General features: G+C 37.1%; 1 protein-coding gene across 1 annotated transcript in view; it reads right to left on the bottom strand.

The window, feature by feature from the left end:
* Positions 1-17500, bottom strand: part of TTLL8 (tubulin tyrosine ligase like 8) — a 30495-nt gene extending 12995 nt beyond the window's left edge. Inside the window, exons 1-7 of the mRNA XM_032221859.1 lie at positions 17437-17500; positions 14630-14725; positions 10462-10553; positions 9495-9651; positions 8052-8116; positions 7075-7203; positions 871-985 (exon numbers count right to left, since the gene is read on the bottom strand). Of these exons, the coding sequence (XP_032077750.1) occupies positions 871-985; positions 7075-7203; positions 8052-8116; positions 9495-9651; positions 10462-10553; positions 14630-14725; positions 17437-17500 (718 nt within the window). The remainder of the gene's footprint in view (positions 1-870; positions 986-7074; positions 7204-8051; positions 8117-9494; positions 9652-10461; positions 10554-14629; positions 14726-17436) is intronic.
* Positions 17501-18118: the final 618 nt, after the last annotated feature.

Below are 18118 nucleotides of genomic sequence, written 5' to 3'. Positions count from 1 at the left end.
GTCTATTCAGATATTTCCACAGATCCTCAATTCCTGACCCTGGCCAGAATAAAAATTAAAAGTGATAATTTATAAGTGATACATTCAAACCCTTAAAATTTGACATTGAGGTCTTCTTGGCAATTCCTCAGATTGGTTCTGATCACAAGCAGTCAAGAAAAGAAGAAGCACAGCCATCTTCAAGATAGACAAGTTCTACATTGTCTCTATTACACATTCTTCATTCCCAAAAAAATTCTTGCTATTGCTATTTTGCAGATTTTTGGAAAAGAAAAGAAAAGATGGATGCAGCCATGGAAAACAGGAGCTCATTATAACACTTGAGTTTCCAAATAATTGGAAACTTTTGCCATAGTGTTATAGCTAAGTACAAAACTGTGCACAAAAATGTAATCTAAGATTTGAAAAAAAAATTAGGACAGGTCAAGAGATTGCATAATTCTGTAGGAAAATAATCTGTTTTCATAAATCGATCTATGACCATTCCTAAATCATCTGCAGAAAGCAAAATTATTACAAGGTTGTAAGTGAGCTTATAAAACATTCCTTCTTCAAGGCAATAAATGTCAGGAAAGTTGCAATTTTAATGTGCATTTAAATGTTAGTTCTATTCATCACAATGGATATTATTCCCAAATAAATGTAACTAAGATTGTTGTGCTGATATATCAATATGGATATTTTCTCTAATTTCCATTGGACTGGAAAAAGTGCTCAATTAGTGCATGTATTGTTACAGAATTGCTAATAGATTTTAGCTGCTTGCTGTCAGCCACAACAATAAAAACGCTTCTATTGGCAGATGAAAAGCCTTCCCCAGACTACAGAGCCTTCCATAGGCTAAGATGAAAGAACTTTAAAACAACTTACCAATAAAAGCAGATTTCTCATCCTCTATACAGATGGCATAACACCGAGGAAAGAAACTGTTTGGGTTCACTGACACATACCATGGCAAATTCCTCAGGTGCAAACAGAGTCCTATCTATAAATAATACATGTATATACATAATCATTGCTTTTATGGACAATAATAAACTAGCTCTATCCAGGAGTGAGTACAGTTAGCATACCAATCAAAGTCATTCATATATAATGCTTTGTTCAGTGTTTCCCAATCTTGGCAAGTTTAAGATGTGTGAGTTAAGATACATTCCCCTGGTTGACTGGGGAATTCTGGGAACTGAAGTCCACACATCACAATGCTGTCAATGTTGAGAAATAGCTTATTGTATGCATTTTATTGGAGCTGTCCTTGTGCTTGGTCTGCAAGCTACAGCATTTGGCAGTCATATCACAGTTCATATGCCACATCTGTTCATATTCCACATCTGTTGAAGCATCTGTTCTATTGACAATTCGTTGTGGAGCCAGAGTCAACAATTTTTCTTATATAAAAAATAAACATATGTCATGGGATTAGTATCTACCACCTTCTTAATTACAAACATGGCAGATCTCTGAGTGTTGTGGCCCACCAGCTGCCAGCGGAGCTGGCGGCAAACTCGGATGATGAATAGATTGGGAGGAACTTGGGCCAACTCTAGAGTCTGGGAAAGGCTCTGATGGAGGCTCTACATCAGACATAGAGATAGAGCCAGGGCCGTCATTTCCTAGCCACCGGAGAGGCAGCTGCCTTTTGATGCTGAGATAAGTGGGAATGATGAACAGTTGGGACCTGTTTCAGAGATGCATATGCACAGAGCTCTTAGGAGAGGAGAACAACTGAGAGGACAAGGAGTCGATCAGAAAGCAAAGCACATGTGGACACTGAATGGCCCCTCCCTGGCTGGGAAATAAATAAAAGGAAAGGGTCGTAGGAGACAACAGTTTGGATTTCTGAAGATTTGGCTCATTGTGTTTTGTGCCTCAGAGACTGTTTGCCAGAACTTAATTTGCAGCTTTGTGTCTAGGAGCTCACGGCCTGGCAATTATCACAAGGAACTGATAAAGTCTGTTACTGCAGTTAACTCTTTGAAGGACTATTTCCTGGACTTTTCAGTGTGTGAATGCTGTTAATTCACAGGAGATAAATAAAGAGGGGTTGTTTTATGACAAGGAGTCTGTTTCTTGTTTCTGCTAACGCTGGGACAGAACACTGAGATTGTCAAGGGAGGTTTTTATGTCTCAAGGACCATCTGGGCAGGTTTTCTGGTAGTGGCATCCAAAGTCTAGAATGTGCACTCCCCAAAATCTGTTAAATGCCTCTGTTACACCCTGTAGATATTGTTAAAGAACCCCCACCCCCCTTTACTTAGATCTTCTCTGGAGGAATTTAGCTTCTGTTTTGGTTTTCTTTCCCTCCTTCCCTTTTTTATCCTGCCTTTCTCTCTGTTTGCAATGTCTGCAAGGAAGATACAAAAGCATATCCTGACAAATAGTGCTGCTAATACCAGAAGGAATAGATTGAATTGATGTGATTTTAAATACAAATGTATGTAAAACCTTTGGTTGCCAATAAATAAATACAATACAGTTCATTTTATTGCATATTTTATATTTTGTACAGCACTTTTTAATTTTATTTTGCATTAAGTGCTTTAAGGAACTTTATATATAACAGCATTACTTTATATATAACAACATTAAAATATGGAATCCTTTGTGCACTCTGAGCTTGGTTGTCTTTCTTTTTTTTGCAAATGCTTCATTATTTAACTAGATAGTGTCATCAGCGCTGATAACCAACAACCTCAGAGAACAAGGGCTCCATATTTTAATGCTGTTATATATAAAGAAATGCTGTTATATATAAAGTTCCTTAAAGCACTTAATGCAAAATAAAATGAAAAAGTGCTGTACAAAATATAAAATATGCAATAAAATGAACTGTATTGTACAGCATAGCTGATACAGGGAGCAAAATTGGGATTGGACAGCCCCACCCATACTGGCAGAGGAGCAGGCTGGGGCCCAGTTAAGCCCCAGTCTTCCAGCTGGTGGGGTCCAGGAGAAGAGCCTTCTTTGCCATTACACCTGTCCTAAGGAACATCTTGTCCCCTGGAATGAGGTCTCCACCAAACCTCCTGACCTTCCCTCAGAGCCTATAGACTTGGCTCTGCCAGTTAGTTTGGGGCTCCAAGGAAAACACAGTGGAGGTGGTTGACTGGTGAACCACAGATCCCACATCCCACCCATCCTACTCTGCTCTCCCCATTTTTAATTGGGGGGGTCAGTCTTTGGATCTTCATATTATTTTATTTATGTCTTTTAGCTTTTGCATAGTTTTTATCTTTTTAAGATTGTAAGCTGCCCAGGGTTACCCTGTGGTAAGTTTAGCAGCCAATGAATTTCACAAATAAATAAATAAAATGGTTAATTATTGCTTCTGACCACTGGGCTCCAACGACAGCAATTACTCTAAGAACACCCTAGAAGTGTGCTACTACTACTAAAGTGCAATCCCTTTTAGAACAAGCAGTCCTCCTCTAGTCTATACCCAAGAAGCACCCTAGGCAAATGAAGTCCAGGCAGAAGAACATCATCATGGCTTCAAAACTTAATGGACTGGTTTGTACAAAACTCAGCAGCACTTTTTCATGCAGCTGTTACAAAAATAGGATTGCCAACATGATCGCCAACATCCGATGATGGATATGGAAGGAGGAGGAGGAGGAGGAGGAGGAGGAGGAGGAGGGGGGGGGAAGAAGAAGAAGAAGAAGAAGAAGAAGAACCCTCCCCACAGATTCAAAGCTACTTTATTTCCCATCATCCATATCTTCATTGCATCTAGACATAGGTTGAAAGCATGTCAAGACTTTCCTAATTAAAATGCTGTGGAATGAGGAGAATGTAATCAGCACATTGATGAAATTTCTGATGAGTGCTCTGATTGGCTTTACACACACACACACACACACACACACACACACCTTAACCGTGTCTCTGCCAATAAACAAAATGAATATATGATTGAATGGTACTGTAACAGCTGATAGCTGTTCCAATAGTAGGTGAGCCACTATAACAAGCATTGCCAGGTCTTTATCCAAAGTTATATTCACTGCTTCTTAGATTAGTGGGTTCTTAAAACAGTTCCATTCAATTACCACATTTCCTGGGCTTGAATAATGTCATTACTCCCAATGACACACACATACACAAACTAATATCTTTGATGTTTTGCACAAATGATAGTTCCAAATCACAAATAACAAATTACCAACTGCCACATTTCCCTCAAAATATGCCCATTTTTTTTCCCTGGAGATAATTTCTACCAATTTAAGGACCACTGCCCTTCTTTTAGCATGTATAAGCCACAACAAGTGAGAGTCAAGAGAACCTGTAGTTGACTAGACACTATATATGTCCTCAGGCTCATAAAATATAAATCCATTCTTATCATATGCATTACAAATCAGCTACTAGAGGCATGACAAAAATACATCCAATCACAGACAGACCTATATGCCACCCCCTCCTCCACCATTGCCATCATTGTATATGTCAACACAAGAGGATCATCTGAAACCCTCTGAAGTTATTAAGTTGGTTCCAGGCCTCAAAACATGTATTTCATATGTCAGGTAGTTAAGTTACTCAAAAGGAAGAATAATGTAATTTTAAGTTTATTCTTCCCTTTGAACTCCATCCTCCACCTCTCACTAAGATCAGACAGGAAAATGTCACCTTTTACCACTCCTATATTACCTATGAATTTTCAACTGAGATTTAATCTATTCTACTTCAAATATTCCAATTTTCCCATAACTTGAGTTATCTAACACGGACAACTCTAAGATCAAAATATACAATTTCCAAAATAATAAGCTTGCAATGGATTCTGGCATCTCTTGTGGATGACAACTAACTTGCTACCTATGTAAAATGGCAGAATACTCAAAACAGCAATACAGAAATTTTATTTTCATCACATCAAATTACCTTTGCCTTTGCTCGATGGGTAATATATCTTGGATAATGTAAGGGCAACTCTGTTCCCATGGTAGAACATCTGTTTTCCATTCATAAGATCTTTGATTCATCAACATATTTTTCCTTGAGACTTTGGAAAATTGTTGTCAATCAGCATAGACATAATTTTGGCCAATAGTTGATTACAAGCTTGATGTGACAGAAATCGGATCATTCAATTCCAAAAAATATTTTAACACTATCAACTGGGAGGACTGCTTCCACAAAGCCAAATCCCACAATGATGTCAACCTCGAGATTTGCCAGCATGCTATCGACATTATAGAGCCAACTAAATCCCCAAAGCCAAATATATCTTCTCCAGGAAAAGAATGCATTGGCTCCAGTGTCAAATTGGACAACTATCCCATTACAAAAAGACTTTCCCAGAAAAACTACAATGTTAGCATAGCCACAGAACAGTCAGGAAGCCAAGGAATGCTGAGTAAGTTGGGGAAAAGATACTGGGAGCTCAGCAGACTTCTATGAAAGCTAAAGAAAGTAATTTCCCGAAACACACTATGGAATAACTGCCTCCTTCTTTTTTCAAAACCTCATTGCCATTGTAGTCCTACCTCTTTACCTCATAGTTACACCTTAATGATCTCACTGACTTCATTAGGCATATGAGTTGTTGCTCCCAATGAAATGCCAGGCTGCTTTTTCCAATCACAGGTGTGTTGTAATTTGCATCAGTCTATAAAAAGGACTGTAACTCTGTGACTCTTTAGGCCCCATCTTTGCTTCCAGCATTAATTAACATATTTATAACTAAACAACATTGTTGACAAGTTAAATCGTAAGGGGGAAATCTCATATTTCACCCTTGTTAAGAAATTCTCTTTAAAAAAATGTGAGCGTGCTCTCACATTTGCGAACCTGTAGGAAAGATAAGTGAATTCCACCCCTGTGAATTATCCACAACTTGTGAAGGAAAGGTTTTCCACTTGTTAATTAACTATTAAGAAATTTCTCCTTAGTTCTAGGTTGCTTCTGTCCTTGATTTGTTTCCATCCATTAGTTTTCATTAGTTTCCATTGTTTCTTTTCTTACCTTCTGGTGCTTTGAAAATAAGTTGACTACCTCTTCTTTGTGGCAAATATATATTTTTTGTGGAAAATAAGTTGACTACCTTTCTTTGTGGCAGCCCCTCAGATATTGGACCACTGCTATCATGTCAGTCCTTTTCTCTAGAGCAGTGTTTCTCAACCTTGGCGACTTTAAGTCCTGTGGACTTCAACTCCCAGAATTCCCCAGCCAGAGCTGGCTGGGGAATTCTGGGAGTTGAAGTCCACAGGACTTAAAGTCGCCAAGGTTGAGAAACACTGCTCTATAACAAGGGTCCTCAAACATGGCCACTTTAAGACTTGTGGACTTCAGCTCCCAGAATTCCCCAGCCAGCAATTGCAGCCTGGGGAATTCTGGGAGTTGAAGTCCACAGGACTTAAAGTAGCTAAGGTTGAGAAACACTGCTCTAGACTAATCATACCCAATTCCTGCAACGGTTCTTCTTATGTTTTAGTCTCCAGACTCCTAATTATCTTTGTTGCTCTTTTCTGCATGCTTTCCAAGGTCTCAACATCTTTTTTTATACTAATTGGTGACCAAAACATGATAAAGTATTACAGATGTGGTCTTACTAAGCTTTTATAAAGCAATACTAATTCTTCACATAATGTTGAGTCTCCTCCTCTACATGGTTATTTTCAGTTCCCATGATAGTGTCACACTAATTTGTATATCATTTTGGTATCTATGGCTCCATAGACTATGTAGTCTGTGTAGTTTAGTAGCCTATGGCTCTCAAGCTCCGTTTTCACTGGCAGAGGATTGCAGGAGGCCGTTGCAACCAAAAACGGAGTTCAGGAGCCTGTTTTCACTGGCAGAATGCTCAAGCAAGCAAAGTGCAGACACAAGTGATGTTGAGCTGGCCACACCCATCCTGGCCACATCCACCCCATCTCCCCAAGGTCAAACACAACCCTGATGTGGCTCTCAATGAAATTGAGTTTGGCACCCCTGCTCTATTTTAATATTCCATCAATTAAGATTTAATTTAATTTATTGCTCTGAGTCAAATGAGTCAACCTTACTAAGCTAAATGCATGTGTTAAATATTTACTAATATGTTATCCTTTTCAATATTTACATACTTACTTTGGTTGTAAAAGAGCCAGTTCTCGAATAATGGTTCAATATCTGATCAATATGGAGGGTGTAGTAATCAACTGCATCCTTTTTAGTAGTCCAATAAAAAGAAGTTTCTTCATTTCTTACCAATCTAGACTGGCCCAAAGAAGACTCTGTTATGTTTCCACATGGAAAACATTATCCACTTCATCCAATACTCTTTGATAACCCATCCCTAAATTGAACAAATTGAAGCAAAGCCTTCATTTCATTTTATAGGAATTCCTGTTTGTGCTGCAACTAAGAAATAAGAAGTTCCATGAGGATCCAATGCTATAGTTGCACAGAACAATAAAGCATGGAAGATTGATGGAAAGAGGAATTCATATTACAAGAAAAACTACATGGAAAGTGGGAAATTTATGTGATCTAGATTGAAATCAGAATTAGAGTCAGAGCTTGGACTTCAAGTCAAAGCTGCCAACATTATTATACATCTAAGAATAACTTCAGCTTATTTCTTTGTTAAATTTATAACTCTCTTTAATTATCAAAGGGTGAATACATTCATAAAAAGTAATCAGTTGTCCCTTTCACATGCATAAACTGTGCCAAACCTGTGTTCCTATGAAATAGGTGAACTTTTGTGAGTCTTTCAAGCTGACCCAATGAACTCTCACTTCAGATCATACTACAGAGAAAATTCTGTCCAGTTACTTGCTAGAATTTCCTCTAGAACTGCAGAGTAAGTAGTTGCATTTTAGGGTAATCCAGCAGGATATTCTGGTGAATATACTACTCTCTCCACAATAGGTGGGTCCCTGTTTCTCCTTCCACCCTCACTGAAAATAAACTTTCCATTCAATTTTTATTAGTTTATAATATAGCATTCAAAGAGAATACAAAAGTAAATAATAGGGAACTTGGAGAAGAGAATCAACTTCACAAAAATATTTTTAAAAAAACTAGAACATACAATAATATGATTATCTCTATAATCTTACCATTATATCATGGATGTCATTTGAATTGTTTAAACTTTCTTCTTCATGCAATACTGTCTTTTTTTCTTAAAAATAAAATACAAAAAGCTAAATAGGCTGCAGCAAAGTGTATTGAAAACACATTATTGCCCTGAATTAAAAATTATATAAGATTCAAATAAGGTTAGCCTATAATAGAACATTGAAGTATATGTTAAATGTTTTTAATGTTCTGAAAGCTATATCCCAACTATGAATATTTCTTCCAACATTTGGAAGCCTTACTTCAAACATTTATTTCCAAAAAATGTTATTAGAAAAATCAAATCATGAGATAGAATAATCAGAATTTTGACAGTCCCCCACCATTTTTTCTAATGTCCAGATTCACTTTTATATTTTAAACCAATGTCATTTACAGTCATTAACTTCAAAATAAAAAATTAATATTACATGCTTTAACATGAGCAGAAGAGAATCAAATTTCCTAGATATTTGCAGCCAAAAATGGAAACAAAGAGATGGAGCAAATGTGAATCCAGCTGCTGAACCTAATTGTCTAAATTTTTGCAAACTAGATGTTGCAATACAGTGGAAATACTCTAATAATTAAGTAGAATTCATTTAAAGGAAAATATAAAAGGCATTTCCATTATTTTGAATTCTGCTGCTGCTGCAAATTATTGTGTATACTATGGACAGCAAGAGTAACCAATAACTAATAGAGAGGTGTTAAATCATATAAAACCAGACACATCCCTAGAAGCTAAAATCATAAGACTGTATCTGAGTTACTTTAGCCAGGTTATGCATGTGTATTCATTGGAGAAGGCAATGATGCTAGGTATGTTTAGTGGACAAAAAATAAGGGCAAGCAAAGAACATGCTGGGTTAACAACACCAAATATGATGGAAAGGTGAAAATACAACAATTGAAAGAAGTTGTGCTTGATAGGATAGCATAGAAAACACTTTCCTATAAAGTCACCAAGAGTCAATACAGGACTAAATGGTTAAAAATAAACATTTCCACTAACAGCATACAAAATGAATTGTCCTTAGGTTAAGTTGATCTTAACCAACTATTTATTTTCCAACAGCTGCACTTATTCACAACATTCCCTGACTGGTACTTCTCCCTCTTCGCCAATTAGAATAATTGTGAGCATTTTGTAACCTGACAGTAGGTAAAGTTATCATCAAGGGAGATTACTAAATGAGAAACTAGCAATTATTGGCTTCTTAGGGCAGAGAGGGAAATGCATCTGAAAAAGTAGATGGACATAATACAAATCTCAAATAATTCACACATCCATGACACCTATCTGCATTAAAGTTTACCAATCCCGAAAGAAGAGTCGAAAAACATATTGATATATGAATATGTTTCACAAATTCAAGCCAATTATTATTTATTTCTAAGCAAATAAAATGCAAGAAAAAAACATAGTTAAAATATGTTACCATTTTTAACACTGTTGTCACATTCAGCTTCATGCCCTTCATCTTTATGGTCATGAATGTCAAATTTAAGAATATGCTTTCTTTCCACCCATCCTCTCTTTCTTAAACAAGAGCGAATAACTGGGTAAGGACCACAGATGGTAAAAATTCTCCTTTCCTGAAATCATAAAGGGGTTTCAGAGCTGATGATCACATAAAGCAATAGTCAACAAAACGCCTGCAATGGTGTGTTCTTCATCTTTATCTTTAGTTTTTTTTTTAAAGGTCTCTCCCAAAATTAAACAGCAATGCACATAAAAAACTATGAAGCTTTGATTGCAGTATCATGGCTGTCATCTTAACCCCTTTTACCACACTGTGCAAGTTCTTTGCCATCAATGAATTGCCCTCAATGTTTCCAAGCAAATTAATGTTGCTTTCAATTGCCTGAAGGCTTCATTGGATTTGGATAACTTATCAAGCCAAATAGTAGGCCAGAGCAAAAACTTAATTTGAGAAATGTTTCCCCTTTTTTTAAAGAACTTTGAACAACAGTTGTATCAAACCATTCTACAATAGATGTACAGATATTATTTTTCTCCCATTGTTATCTCTGACTTAATTGCAGATTTTTGACAGATCTGAAAACTTGGGAAAATACACAGAAAAATTCCTTTTCAAAGCACTTTAAAGTTACTGAAGAATATATTGACATCATCCCAGATTTTAAGAACTTTTTAGAAGAATGAAAAAATATAGAAATGAAACTGAGTGCGAAGAATTATGCAGCTGTATTTTTAAACAGATACCAACCCTATTTTCACTTTTATCTCTATTTTTTCAAAGCAATATTTTCCCTTTTTTTTTTCTTATTCAGTGTGCTATTTTTAAATATGTTTGTAGAATATTTTTAAATTGTTTAATTCCAATTATTAGATAGACATGCTACAATACAAATACTATTTAAAAATATTGCTATTAAATATACCCTGATGGCTTTATCTGCTAAAAATCTTGCGAGCTTGTATTTGTCTATTCTGGGGAGAGGAGGCAATTCTTCCACTGATTTCGGTGCGAGCTCTGAAAATATAAAGAAAAATCTTTGTTACAAAAATGGTTAAATAAAAGCAGAACAATGTAGAATTAGAACTGCACTTAAAAAATGAGGTTATTTGGTAATAACCAGGCTAAAAAGTAGGAGACCATGAATTAGCCATGAAAGTCAACTGGATAACTTTGGCCAGTTACTTTCTCTCAGGCCATATCACCTCACATGGTTGTTGTGAGGAAATAGGAAAAATGTGAATTTGATATGTTTGCTAACAAGTTATTAAGATACAAATAAATAAATAAATTCTCCCAGATATCCTTGCAGATTCAATAGATTTATCTTGACATTAACAATTATTTGATTTTTGACAACTAGTGATCAATTTCCCTATTGGTCATGAACCTCTGAGGAAGAGCAATTAAAATATTATAGCACTACTGAGGGAACTAACTAGCCAACGTTAACTGACAATCCTCTGGCAATTTGTGCAAGCAACATTATAGATAGGATAGGATAGGATAGGATAGGATAGGATAGGATAGGATAGGATAGGATAGGATAGGATAGGATAGGATAGGATAGGACAGGACAGGACAGGACAGGACAGGACAGGACAGGACAGGATAGAATTCTTTATTGGCCAAGTGTGATTGGACACACAAGGAATTTGTCTTTGGTGCATTTGCTCTCAGTATACATAAAAAACAAGATACATTCATCAAGAATCATAAGGTACAACACTTAATGATAGTCATAGGGTACAAATAAGCAATCAGGAAACAATATCAATACAAATCGTAAGGATACAAGCAACTATTGCTATTTATGTTTGGATTAAAGCCTATGCTTAGGCTACATATTGGAGGAAAAAATGAAAATTAATGATGTACACAAAATAAAGTAGATTATGTACAAATGTGGCTTTTTGTAGAGTCTACAGCTAGTAATTCAGATTAAGTTCAGGACTAAGAGATTCCTGGCCAGACTATTCTCTGGTGGTCACTGCTGGCTGTGGGCAAACCTGATAGTTGTGCCTCAGTCTGGCACGCCATCTAAAATTTCCCACAATGACTTGACACAGTACTATACTGGGGAATTGTGAGAAATTAAAACAGTGACTTCACAATCAAAGCTTCTTGATGTCAGGGGCCCAGAGCATCCACAGGTAATCTTTGCCAAAGGCTAGATTTTGCCCAAAGGAAGGAAGGAAAAACAAGTTATCATTGAAGTAATATCTCTATTTACACATTTGATGTAGACAATGGCTGGCTGGGGAATTCTGAGAGTTGAAGTCCACAAGTCTTAAAGTTGCTAAAGATGGACACCCTTTGTCTATACCAGGGATTGCCAATCTGTGACTCTGGAGCCACATGTGGCTCTTTCATCCCTCTGCTGTGGCTCCCTGTCGCTGGTCAGCTCCACAATTGATAGGGCTTTCGATTAGGACAGGTAGAGGAAAATGGACACCTCACTAGGAGGAGACTCTATAGTGGGGAACCGGACTTCCGGTCAGCTCCAGAATTGAATGGGGGGCTTCCAGTTAGAACCTTTGTGACTCTGAGTGTTTTAGGTGGCCGACCCCTGCTCTATACTAAATTTAGCATAATTTAGCATAATTAACCAAATTCATAAAAATTACAATTTCAATCACTGGATAAGCTTCCATAAAATGTACAAACTCAAATCTTCCATATTTTTCAACAGGATTAGCAAAAAAGTAACTTTTAAAATATTTTTTTAATTCTGCCTTTATTAATTTTATAGGCAGCAAACATACCTAATACTCCTTCCTTCTCCTTTTTTCCCCATAACAAGAACCCTATGAGGTGGGTTGGGCTGAGAGAGTGTGACTGGTCCCAGAATCACCTAGCAGGCTTTCATATCTAAGGCAGGACTAGAATTCACAGTCTCCTGGTTTCTAGCCTTGAGCCTTAACTACTAGATCAAACCATTGCCCAAGTCTTTGAAAAAATTTCCCCAGATCCTTCTTTCATCTTAGTATCTGTCAGTCTGGAATGAAGCTGTGCTGCCTATTTCTTTTCTTGGAATGTTGCCATGGGAGATTATTGGAAACAAATGGACTTATATAATGAGGAACATTCCATCCGAGAAGAGCTGAGAGTCAGAAATGGTGCAGACCTTCTTTCAGAAAATGAAATGAAAGGAGGCTATTATTCTAAATTAATCTTACATATATGGGAGGAAATTTTCCCGCCTCTTTTCTCATGTATCAAAGCACATCATGCTGACAGTACTGGTAATGGCAATTGGGTCTGGCAACTCCATTGCTAAGTGACATGATTGTTAAGTGAAACATCATGTGATCATGCCTGGCTTACAACATCAGTTCCACTGGGGTCAATAGGTGAGATGTCATGTCACTGTGACTTGTGACTTACTTCCCCATTGACTTTATCAGAAGCCAGCTGTGACACTCACATGACTGCAGGACACTTAACTGTTGCCAAGGGCCCAAATCATGATCACAAGACCATGAGGGCGTTATGACTGCCATAATTATGAGGACCAGTTTGGAACTTATTTTTTCAGCACCATTGTAAGTTTGAACTATCACTAAGCAGGTCAGTTGTTAACTGAAGACTACCTGTAATGGTCACATGAAAGACAGATGATAAAATTTATTTCAGGGACATTTTGCTCTTGGATACTTGGTTTCTGACCACAGATAGACAATTTCTTCATAGATCATGTCAAAAGATAGCAACTTTTAATTTTTGAACTTTCTAATCTAGAGTCTAGAGTTTTTGTCTGATGATTCCTGCCTCCACCTAAAGTACTCAGAGAAACTAGAGCAAGAGGATGCAAAAATAATGGTGTTCTCCTTTCCCTTGTTGACAACTCTGTGATTTGTAACCTTAAGTCCTCCAATTGCACAGACCTCAGGTCTAATCTGAATGTTTGGTCAGAGTGGGAGTTGTGGTTGTGAGGTGCTAAATGGATCCAATGGCTTCTTTGCTTCCTGGGTCCAGCCACTTGTCATACCTCAGTTACAGGTTCCCTTATGGTGGAGTATTTTGATGTAGAAATTTTGCAGGATTTTGCAGTGAGACAGAAAAAGAAATCTGATTTGTGTTACACCCTCTGAAGTTGGAATCTTATGTTGGTTGGGATCATAAAAAGACAGTCCAAAGCTCTAATCTTTTATTCTGGAGTCTTCTGGACACATTTGGAATGCTGGTAAGAAGCTAGGAGCATTCTCACAAAGAGCTATGGGAGGTTGTAACTCATAAAATAACTGTCATGGAGATAGAGCCAGTTGGAAATCATGTATTGAACAAAATGCTATCTCCCCTCTGCCCTCTTCCATAGGACATTTTGTACTATCCATGCTTTAACTTTACAGTATCCTCTTTCTGGGCATTTGGGTGCACTTCCAAAATGTGCATTATGATGCAGCTCCTTGTCATTCTGTTTTTTTAAAGAGTGTCTCCACTATTCAGGATCTATAGTTATTCCTGGAATAAATGAAGATGCTGCTGGAAGGTCTAAATTTAGCAGCTTCTCATTATTTTAATTTATTTTTTTTAAATACAAAAGGGAACCATAGGCTGACCTGTAAAAAATATTAATATTGCAGTTAATTTGATGTAGCAGCTAAGACAGGGGTGTCAAACCCATGGCATCACGTTGGCATCATGTCACTTATCATGACTTTTTCCCCCTTCGCTAAACCAGAGATGGGCGTGGCCAGTGCGTGACGCATCTGGTCCGTGGGCCACGAGTTTGACAACCCTGAGTTAGGGCAACAGGCTAGAAATGGGGAAACTCTGAGTTCTGGTCCCATCTTAAGCACAAAGCCAGATGTGTGGCCTTGGGCCAATAAGCCGTTCTCAGTGCTAGGAAGAAAACAGCAGGGAATAGTCCAGTACACGCCAGGAGTCAAACTGACTTGAAGATAGATACACATAGTACAAATGAAGGCTCTGTTTTTCCTCCTTTGATCAGATACAATTGCTCTAATTTTCCTATAATTTTCATTCCCCCCCCCCCAAATGCATTGTGCATGTTAATCAGTTCACATGAAATATTTTACTTTTTTTTAATGAATGCTTAATATCCCGGTACATAGACACCGGAAACATACCTGGAAACATCCCATGGTGGCAGGAAACTACAGGAAGGCAATTGTCCAAAGCAATATTCAGATTTTTATCAGACAAGAGTTCAGACTCTGTTAAACCTGATAGAAAATAAGCAAAATTTGTCAGATGAACCATGGTGAAAAGAAAGTAGAATTGGAATGAATTTTTACATATGTGGAAACTAACAGGCAAACCTCCTCTGAACGTTCAAATTTGAGACAAATTGGTATCTTGCCTACAGGGCCAAAGGTCTATAAACATTCAATAAATTATGGTTTGTTGTACAATCAGCCAGAGGGTTAGACTGGATTTTCTATTTTTAGCTACCTGTTGAGTCCTTCCCAAGGACATGGAATAGGCAAATGGTGTTGTTTGATGGTGTTAAAGGTATTGTCACACAATGTAAGCTGGTCCAAGTAAAGCTGCCTTTTGCAAATGACTAGTGGTGATTTTGTCAATGCCAATGGTGTTCAAGTGGTGCTTCAGTTGTTTTGAGATTGCATCCAAGACACCCATTACTATTGATAGTATCTTTGCTGGGATTTTTCTTTATTTTCAGAATGGCAAATCCAAATCCAACCTTAGGATCCTTCAAATGTTTTAATTACTTCACGTTGAACCCAAATTGTTATAAATTATTCCCAAATTAATTTCATCAAATCATTTTCATATATTCAGATTTAGATGTGTAACTGTTTTTATGAGTACCGGCGTATAGAATAAAAAATAAAATATTCCCTCATTTGTCATACACTCATCCATAACATTTGTCGTATATACTGGAGGGTAAACTACCAGAAGTCATTCATTTTGATCCATAACTATTTTAGACCAAATGTCCATTTACTGTGGCCTAGAATCCCATCTCTAGCAAGAGCTAACTTGTTCATATGGACATCCTAAAATGCAGGATGATCCTATCCACCTTTATGTGGGAGCATGGATGTATGTGCTGCTGAATTGAGCAGAACTTATCTCTCTGCATACAGTCATTAGTAATCTTGTTAGGAAACTTATTTATGGAAAGCTGTATGGTCCTCACTGAGAGTTTTCAAGATTGGACAACTATTTGCACAGGATAGAATAAGGACTCCTACCCTGGGCAGAGGGTTAGACTAAAAGACCTCCAAGGTCCCTCCCAGCCCTATGATACTATATATTACATAATTAAGGATTCTGGTAAACTTTTTATAAAAGTAGAAAATAGGCTAGAATTCACTGTAGGAGTTTATGTCTTCAGCTGTATTTGGTTTGATTATGTGCCATCAAGATGGTATGAACTCTTATTCACCATATCCAGGTGGATCTGTTCCCAACCTGGTCCTTCAGATCTTCCAACAGTGCACATATTGCTGCTATAATTGAGTCCATCCACATTGATGCTAATTACTCCCTTGTTTCTTGCCACCTTTTTCTTGGACTAGAGGACATCCAAGGTCTCTCCCAGCCTAATAGTCTATGATTCCCAGCATTATAGACTTCTCCAGGTCTTCGCATAACATGTCTAAAATCTAATACTTTGAATTTGATTACTTGCACCTTGAGTGAGAATTCGGGGTTGATTTGTTTATTTGATCCATTTGTTTGTTTTCTTGGTTATCAGTTGTTTTTTCTTAGGAGTCTTCTCCAACACCAGCATTTAAAAGTTCACTCTACTCTGATACCCTACTTTCTGCCTTGCTTCTTCAAAGTCCATTAACCAAGTTTATGGTTAAGGGGCGTGCATAAGCGCACCAGCGTGCCTACCGTCCCTGTCCTACTGACCACATTTATTTGCATTCATTTCTTTCATTCATATCCATGTTTATATTAATACCTACTATCTTGTACATGTTTGACAAACTAATAAATACAAATACAAATACAAGTTCAACTCTGGGTGTAGCTTGAAGCAGTTAAGCTCATGGTTATTAGAATACCAATAGTAAAAGGGAGTCAGAAATGAATCAGTGGGATTCATTGATTCATGATTAATCTTACTGAAGCAGTGCAAAAAACTATTTCACCACAGCAGGTGAGTAATAAATATATTAATTAGTATTGGTTCTTATTGGTTGGTTCTCTTGCTACAAAAAGATACCATTTAAAATGATTAAGGTATCAGGCTAGAAACCCAAAGAACATGGATTTTGGTTCTGTTTTAGGCATAAAGCCATCTGGGATCTTTGAGCTGGTCACTCAATCTCAGCCCTAGGACAAACCATTCCAAAATCTTGCCAACAATATTGCCAGGACTTGTCCAGGCAGTCATCAGGATTCAAGACTGACTTGAAGGCATAACAAAATCTGTTGAACTGCTAGTGATATGGAAATATCTTACGTATAGATCGGAATATTTTGACAACAGAGCATTCAGCATCTTAATGTTTTGCCAACTGTATCTTTGAAGGATGGAAATGAGGGATACAAGTATCCCCCCCCCCATTGTCTTAGATGAATTTTAATATTTTTATCTTTTTTTAATCTAATTGTATCAATGGGAAGATTTATATTTAGATCAGAGAAACACCTAGCCTAAATTTTCCCCTGACCAATTTACTTCATTTCCTGCTATCTAACACCCAGTATGCCCCCTTTTCCTAATCTGCAGAAAAGGTTTTATCTTCAGTAAATGACACAGAAATGGAGACAGATCAGTTATTTTCCTCTGAAGCTAAAACCAGATTTCTGACTTTGAGTGCGGAATTGAAGGGGATGATCTTTTAAGAATCATATAATTATCCAGTCCTCTCCCTATTGCTTTTAATGCTCCCTTTCCCACAATCCCAGTGAGAAAAAAACCCAATGCTGTAATTTGTAAACACTTAACTATTTTCTCGTTCATGTTTTGTTTCTTCGATTTTAGATTTTCTTTCTACATGAAGCCGGTTCATCCTGTCATTGTTGCTTCACTCTTTTGTCACAGTCCTGCCAATGGAGAAATATCACAACCTTAATACTATATTTCTACCAAAAGTTACAAGCAGCAGTTATTCAAGAAAATGAAATATTAAAAATATTTCCTTTTTTAAAGCATGGCTAAATCTCTCCTTTGCTTTTCTGTCAACTACCAAATATATGATTTTAACTGTGAAGTTTTAAACATATGATTTTCATCAAATATACTTTATTTATAGTCCTTAAGCAGGTTTGTCATGGTTGTCAGATAGAGGCAAACATCCTTTTTAGTTATTTCCAGACACAATGTACCATCAATACATATTATCGCTGGAAACAAATGGAAACCATGTTTATGCTTAACCACACCATTTATGTGAATTGATATGAAAAACCCAAAGCGTCATTTGTTGTTTATGAATACCTGAGCTCCTAAATCATTTTTACAAGGTTCTGATGCATATCCTAGGAATATGTTGTCAACCACCCTCCTTTTTCATTTCATCGTCTTTCTTTTATTATCAAGTACTTACTATGCTTTCAAAAGGGCTACTAGATTGGCATTCTGGATATTCGCTTTGTTTTGTCTTACCCTCCTGGAAACAGCAGAGCTC

This window comes from Thamnophis elegans, chromosome 7, assembly GCF_009769535.1.
Source record: "Thamnophis elegans isolate rThaEle1 chromosome 7, rThaEle1.pri, whole genome shotgun sequence".
Taxonomy (NCBI): Eukaryota; Metazoa; Chordata; class Lepidosauria; order Squamata; family Colubridae; genus Thamnophis; species Thamnophis elegans.
The sequence above is the reverse complement of the archived record's forward strand: the minus strand, read 5'-3'. Positions and strand labels throughout refer to the sequence as shown.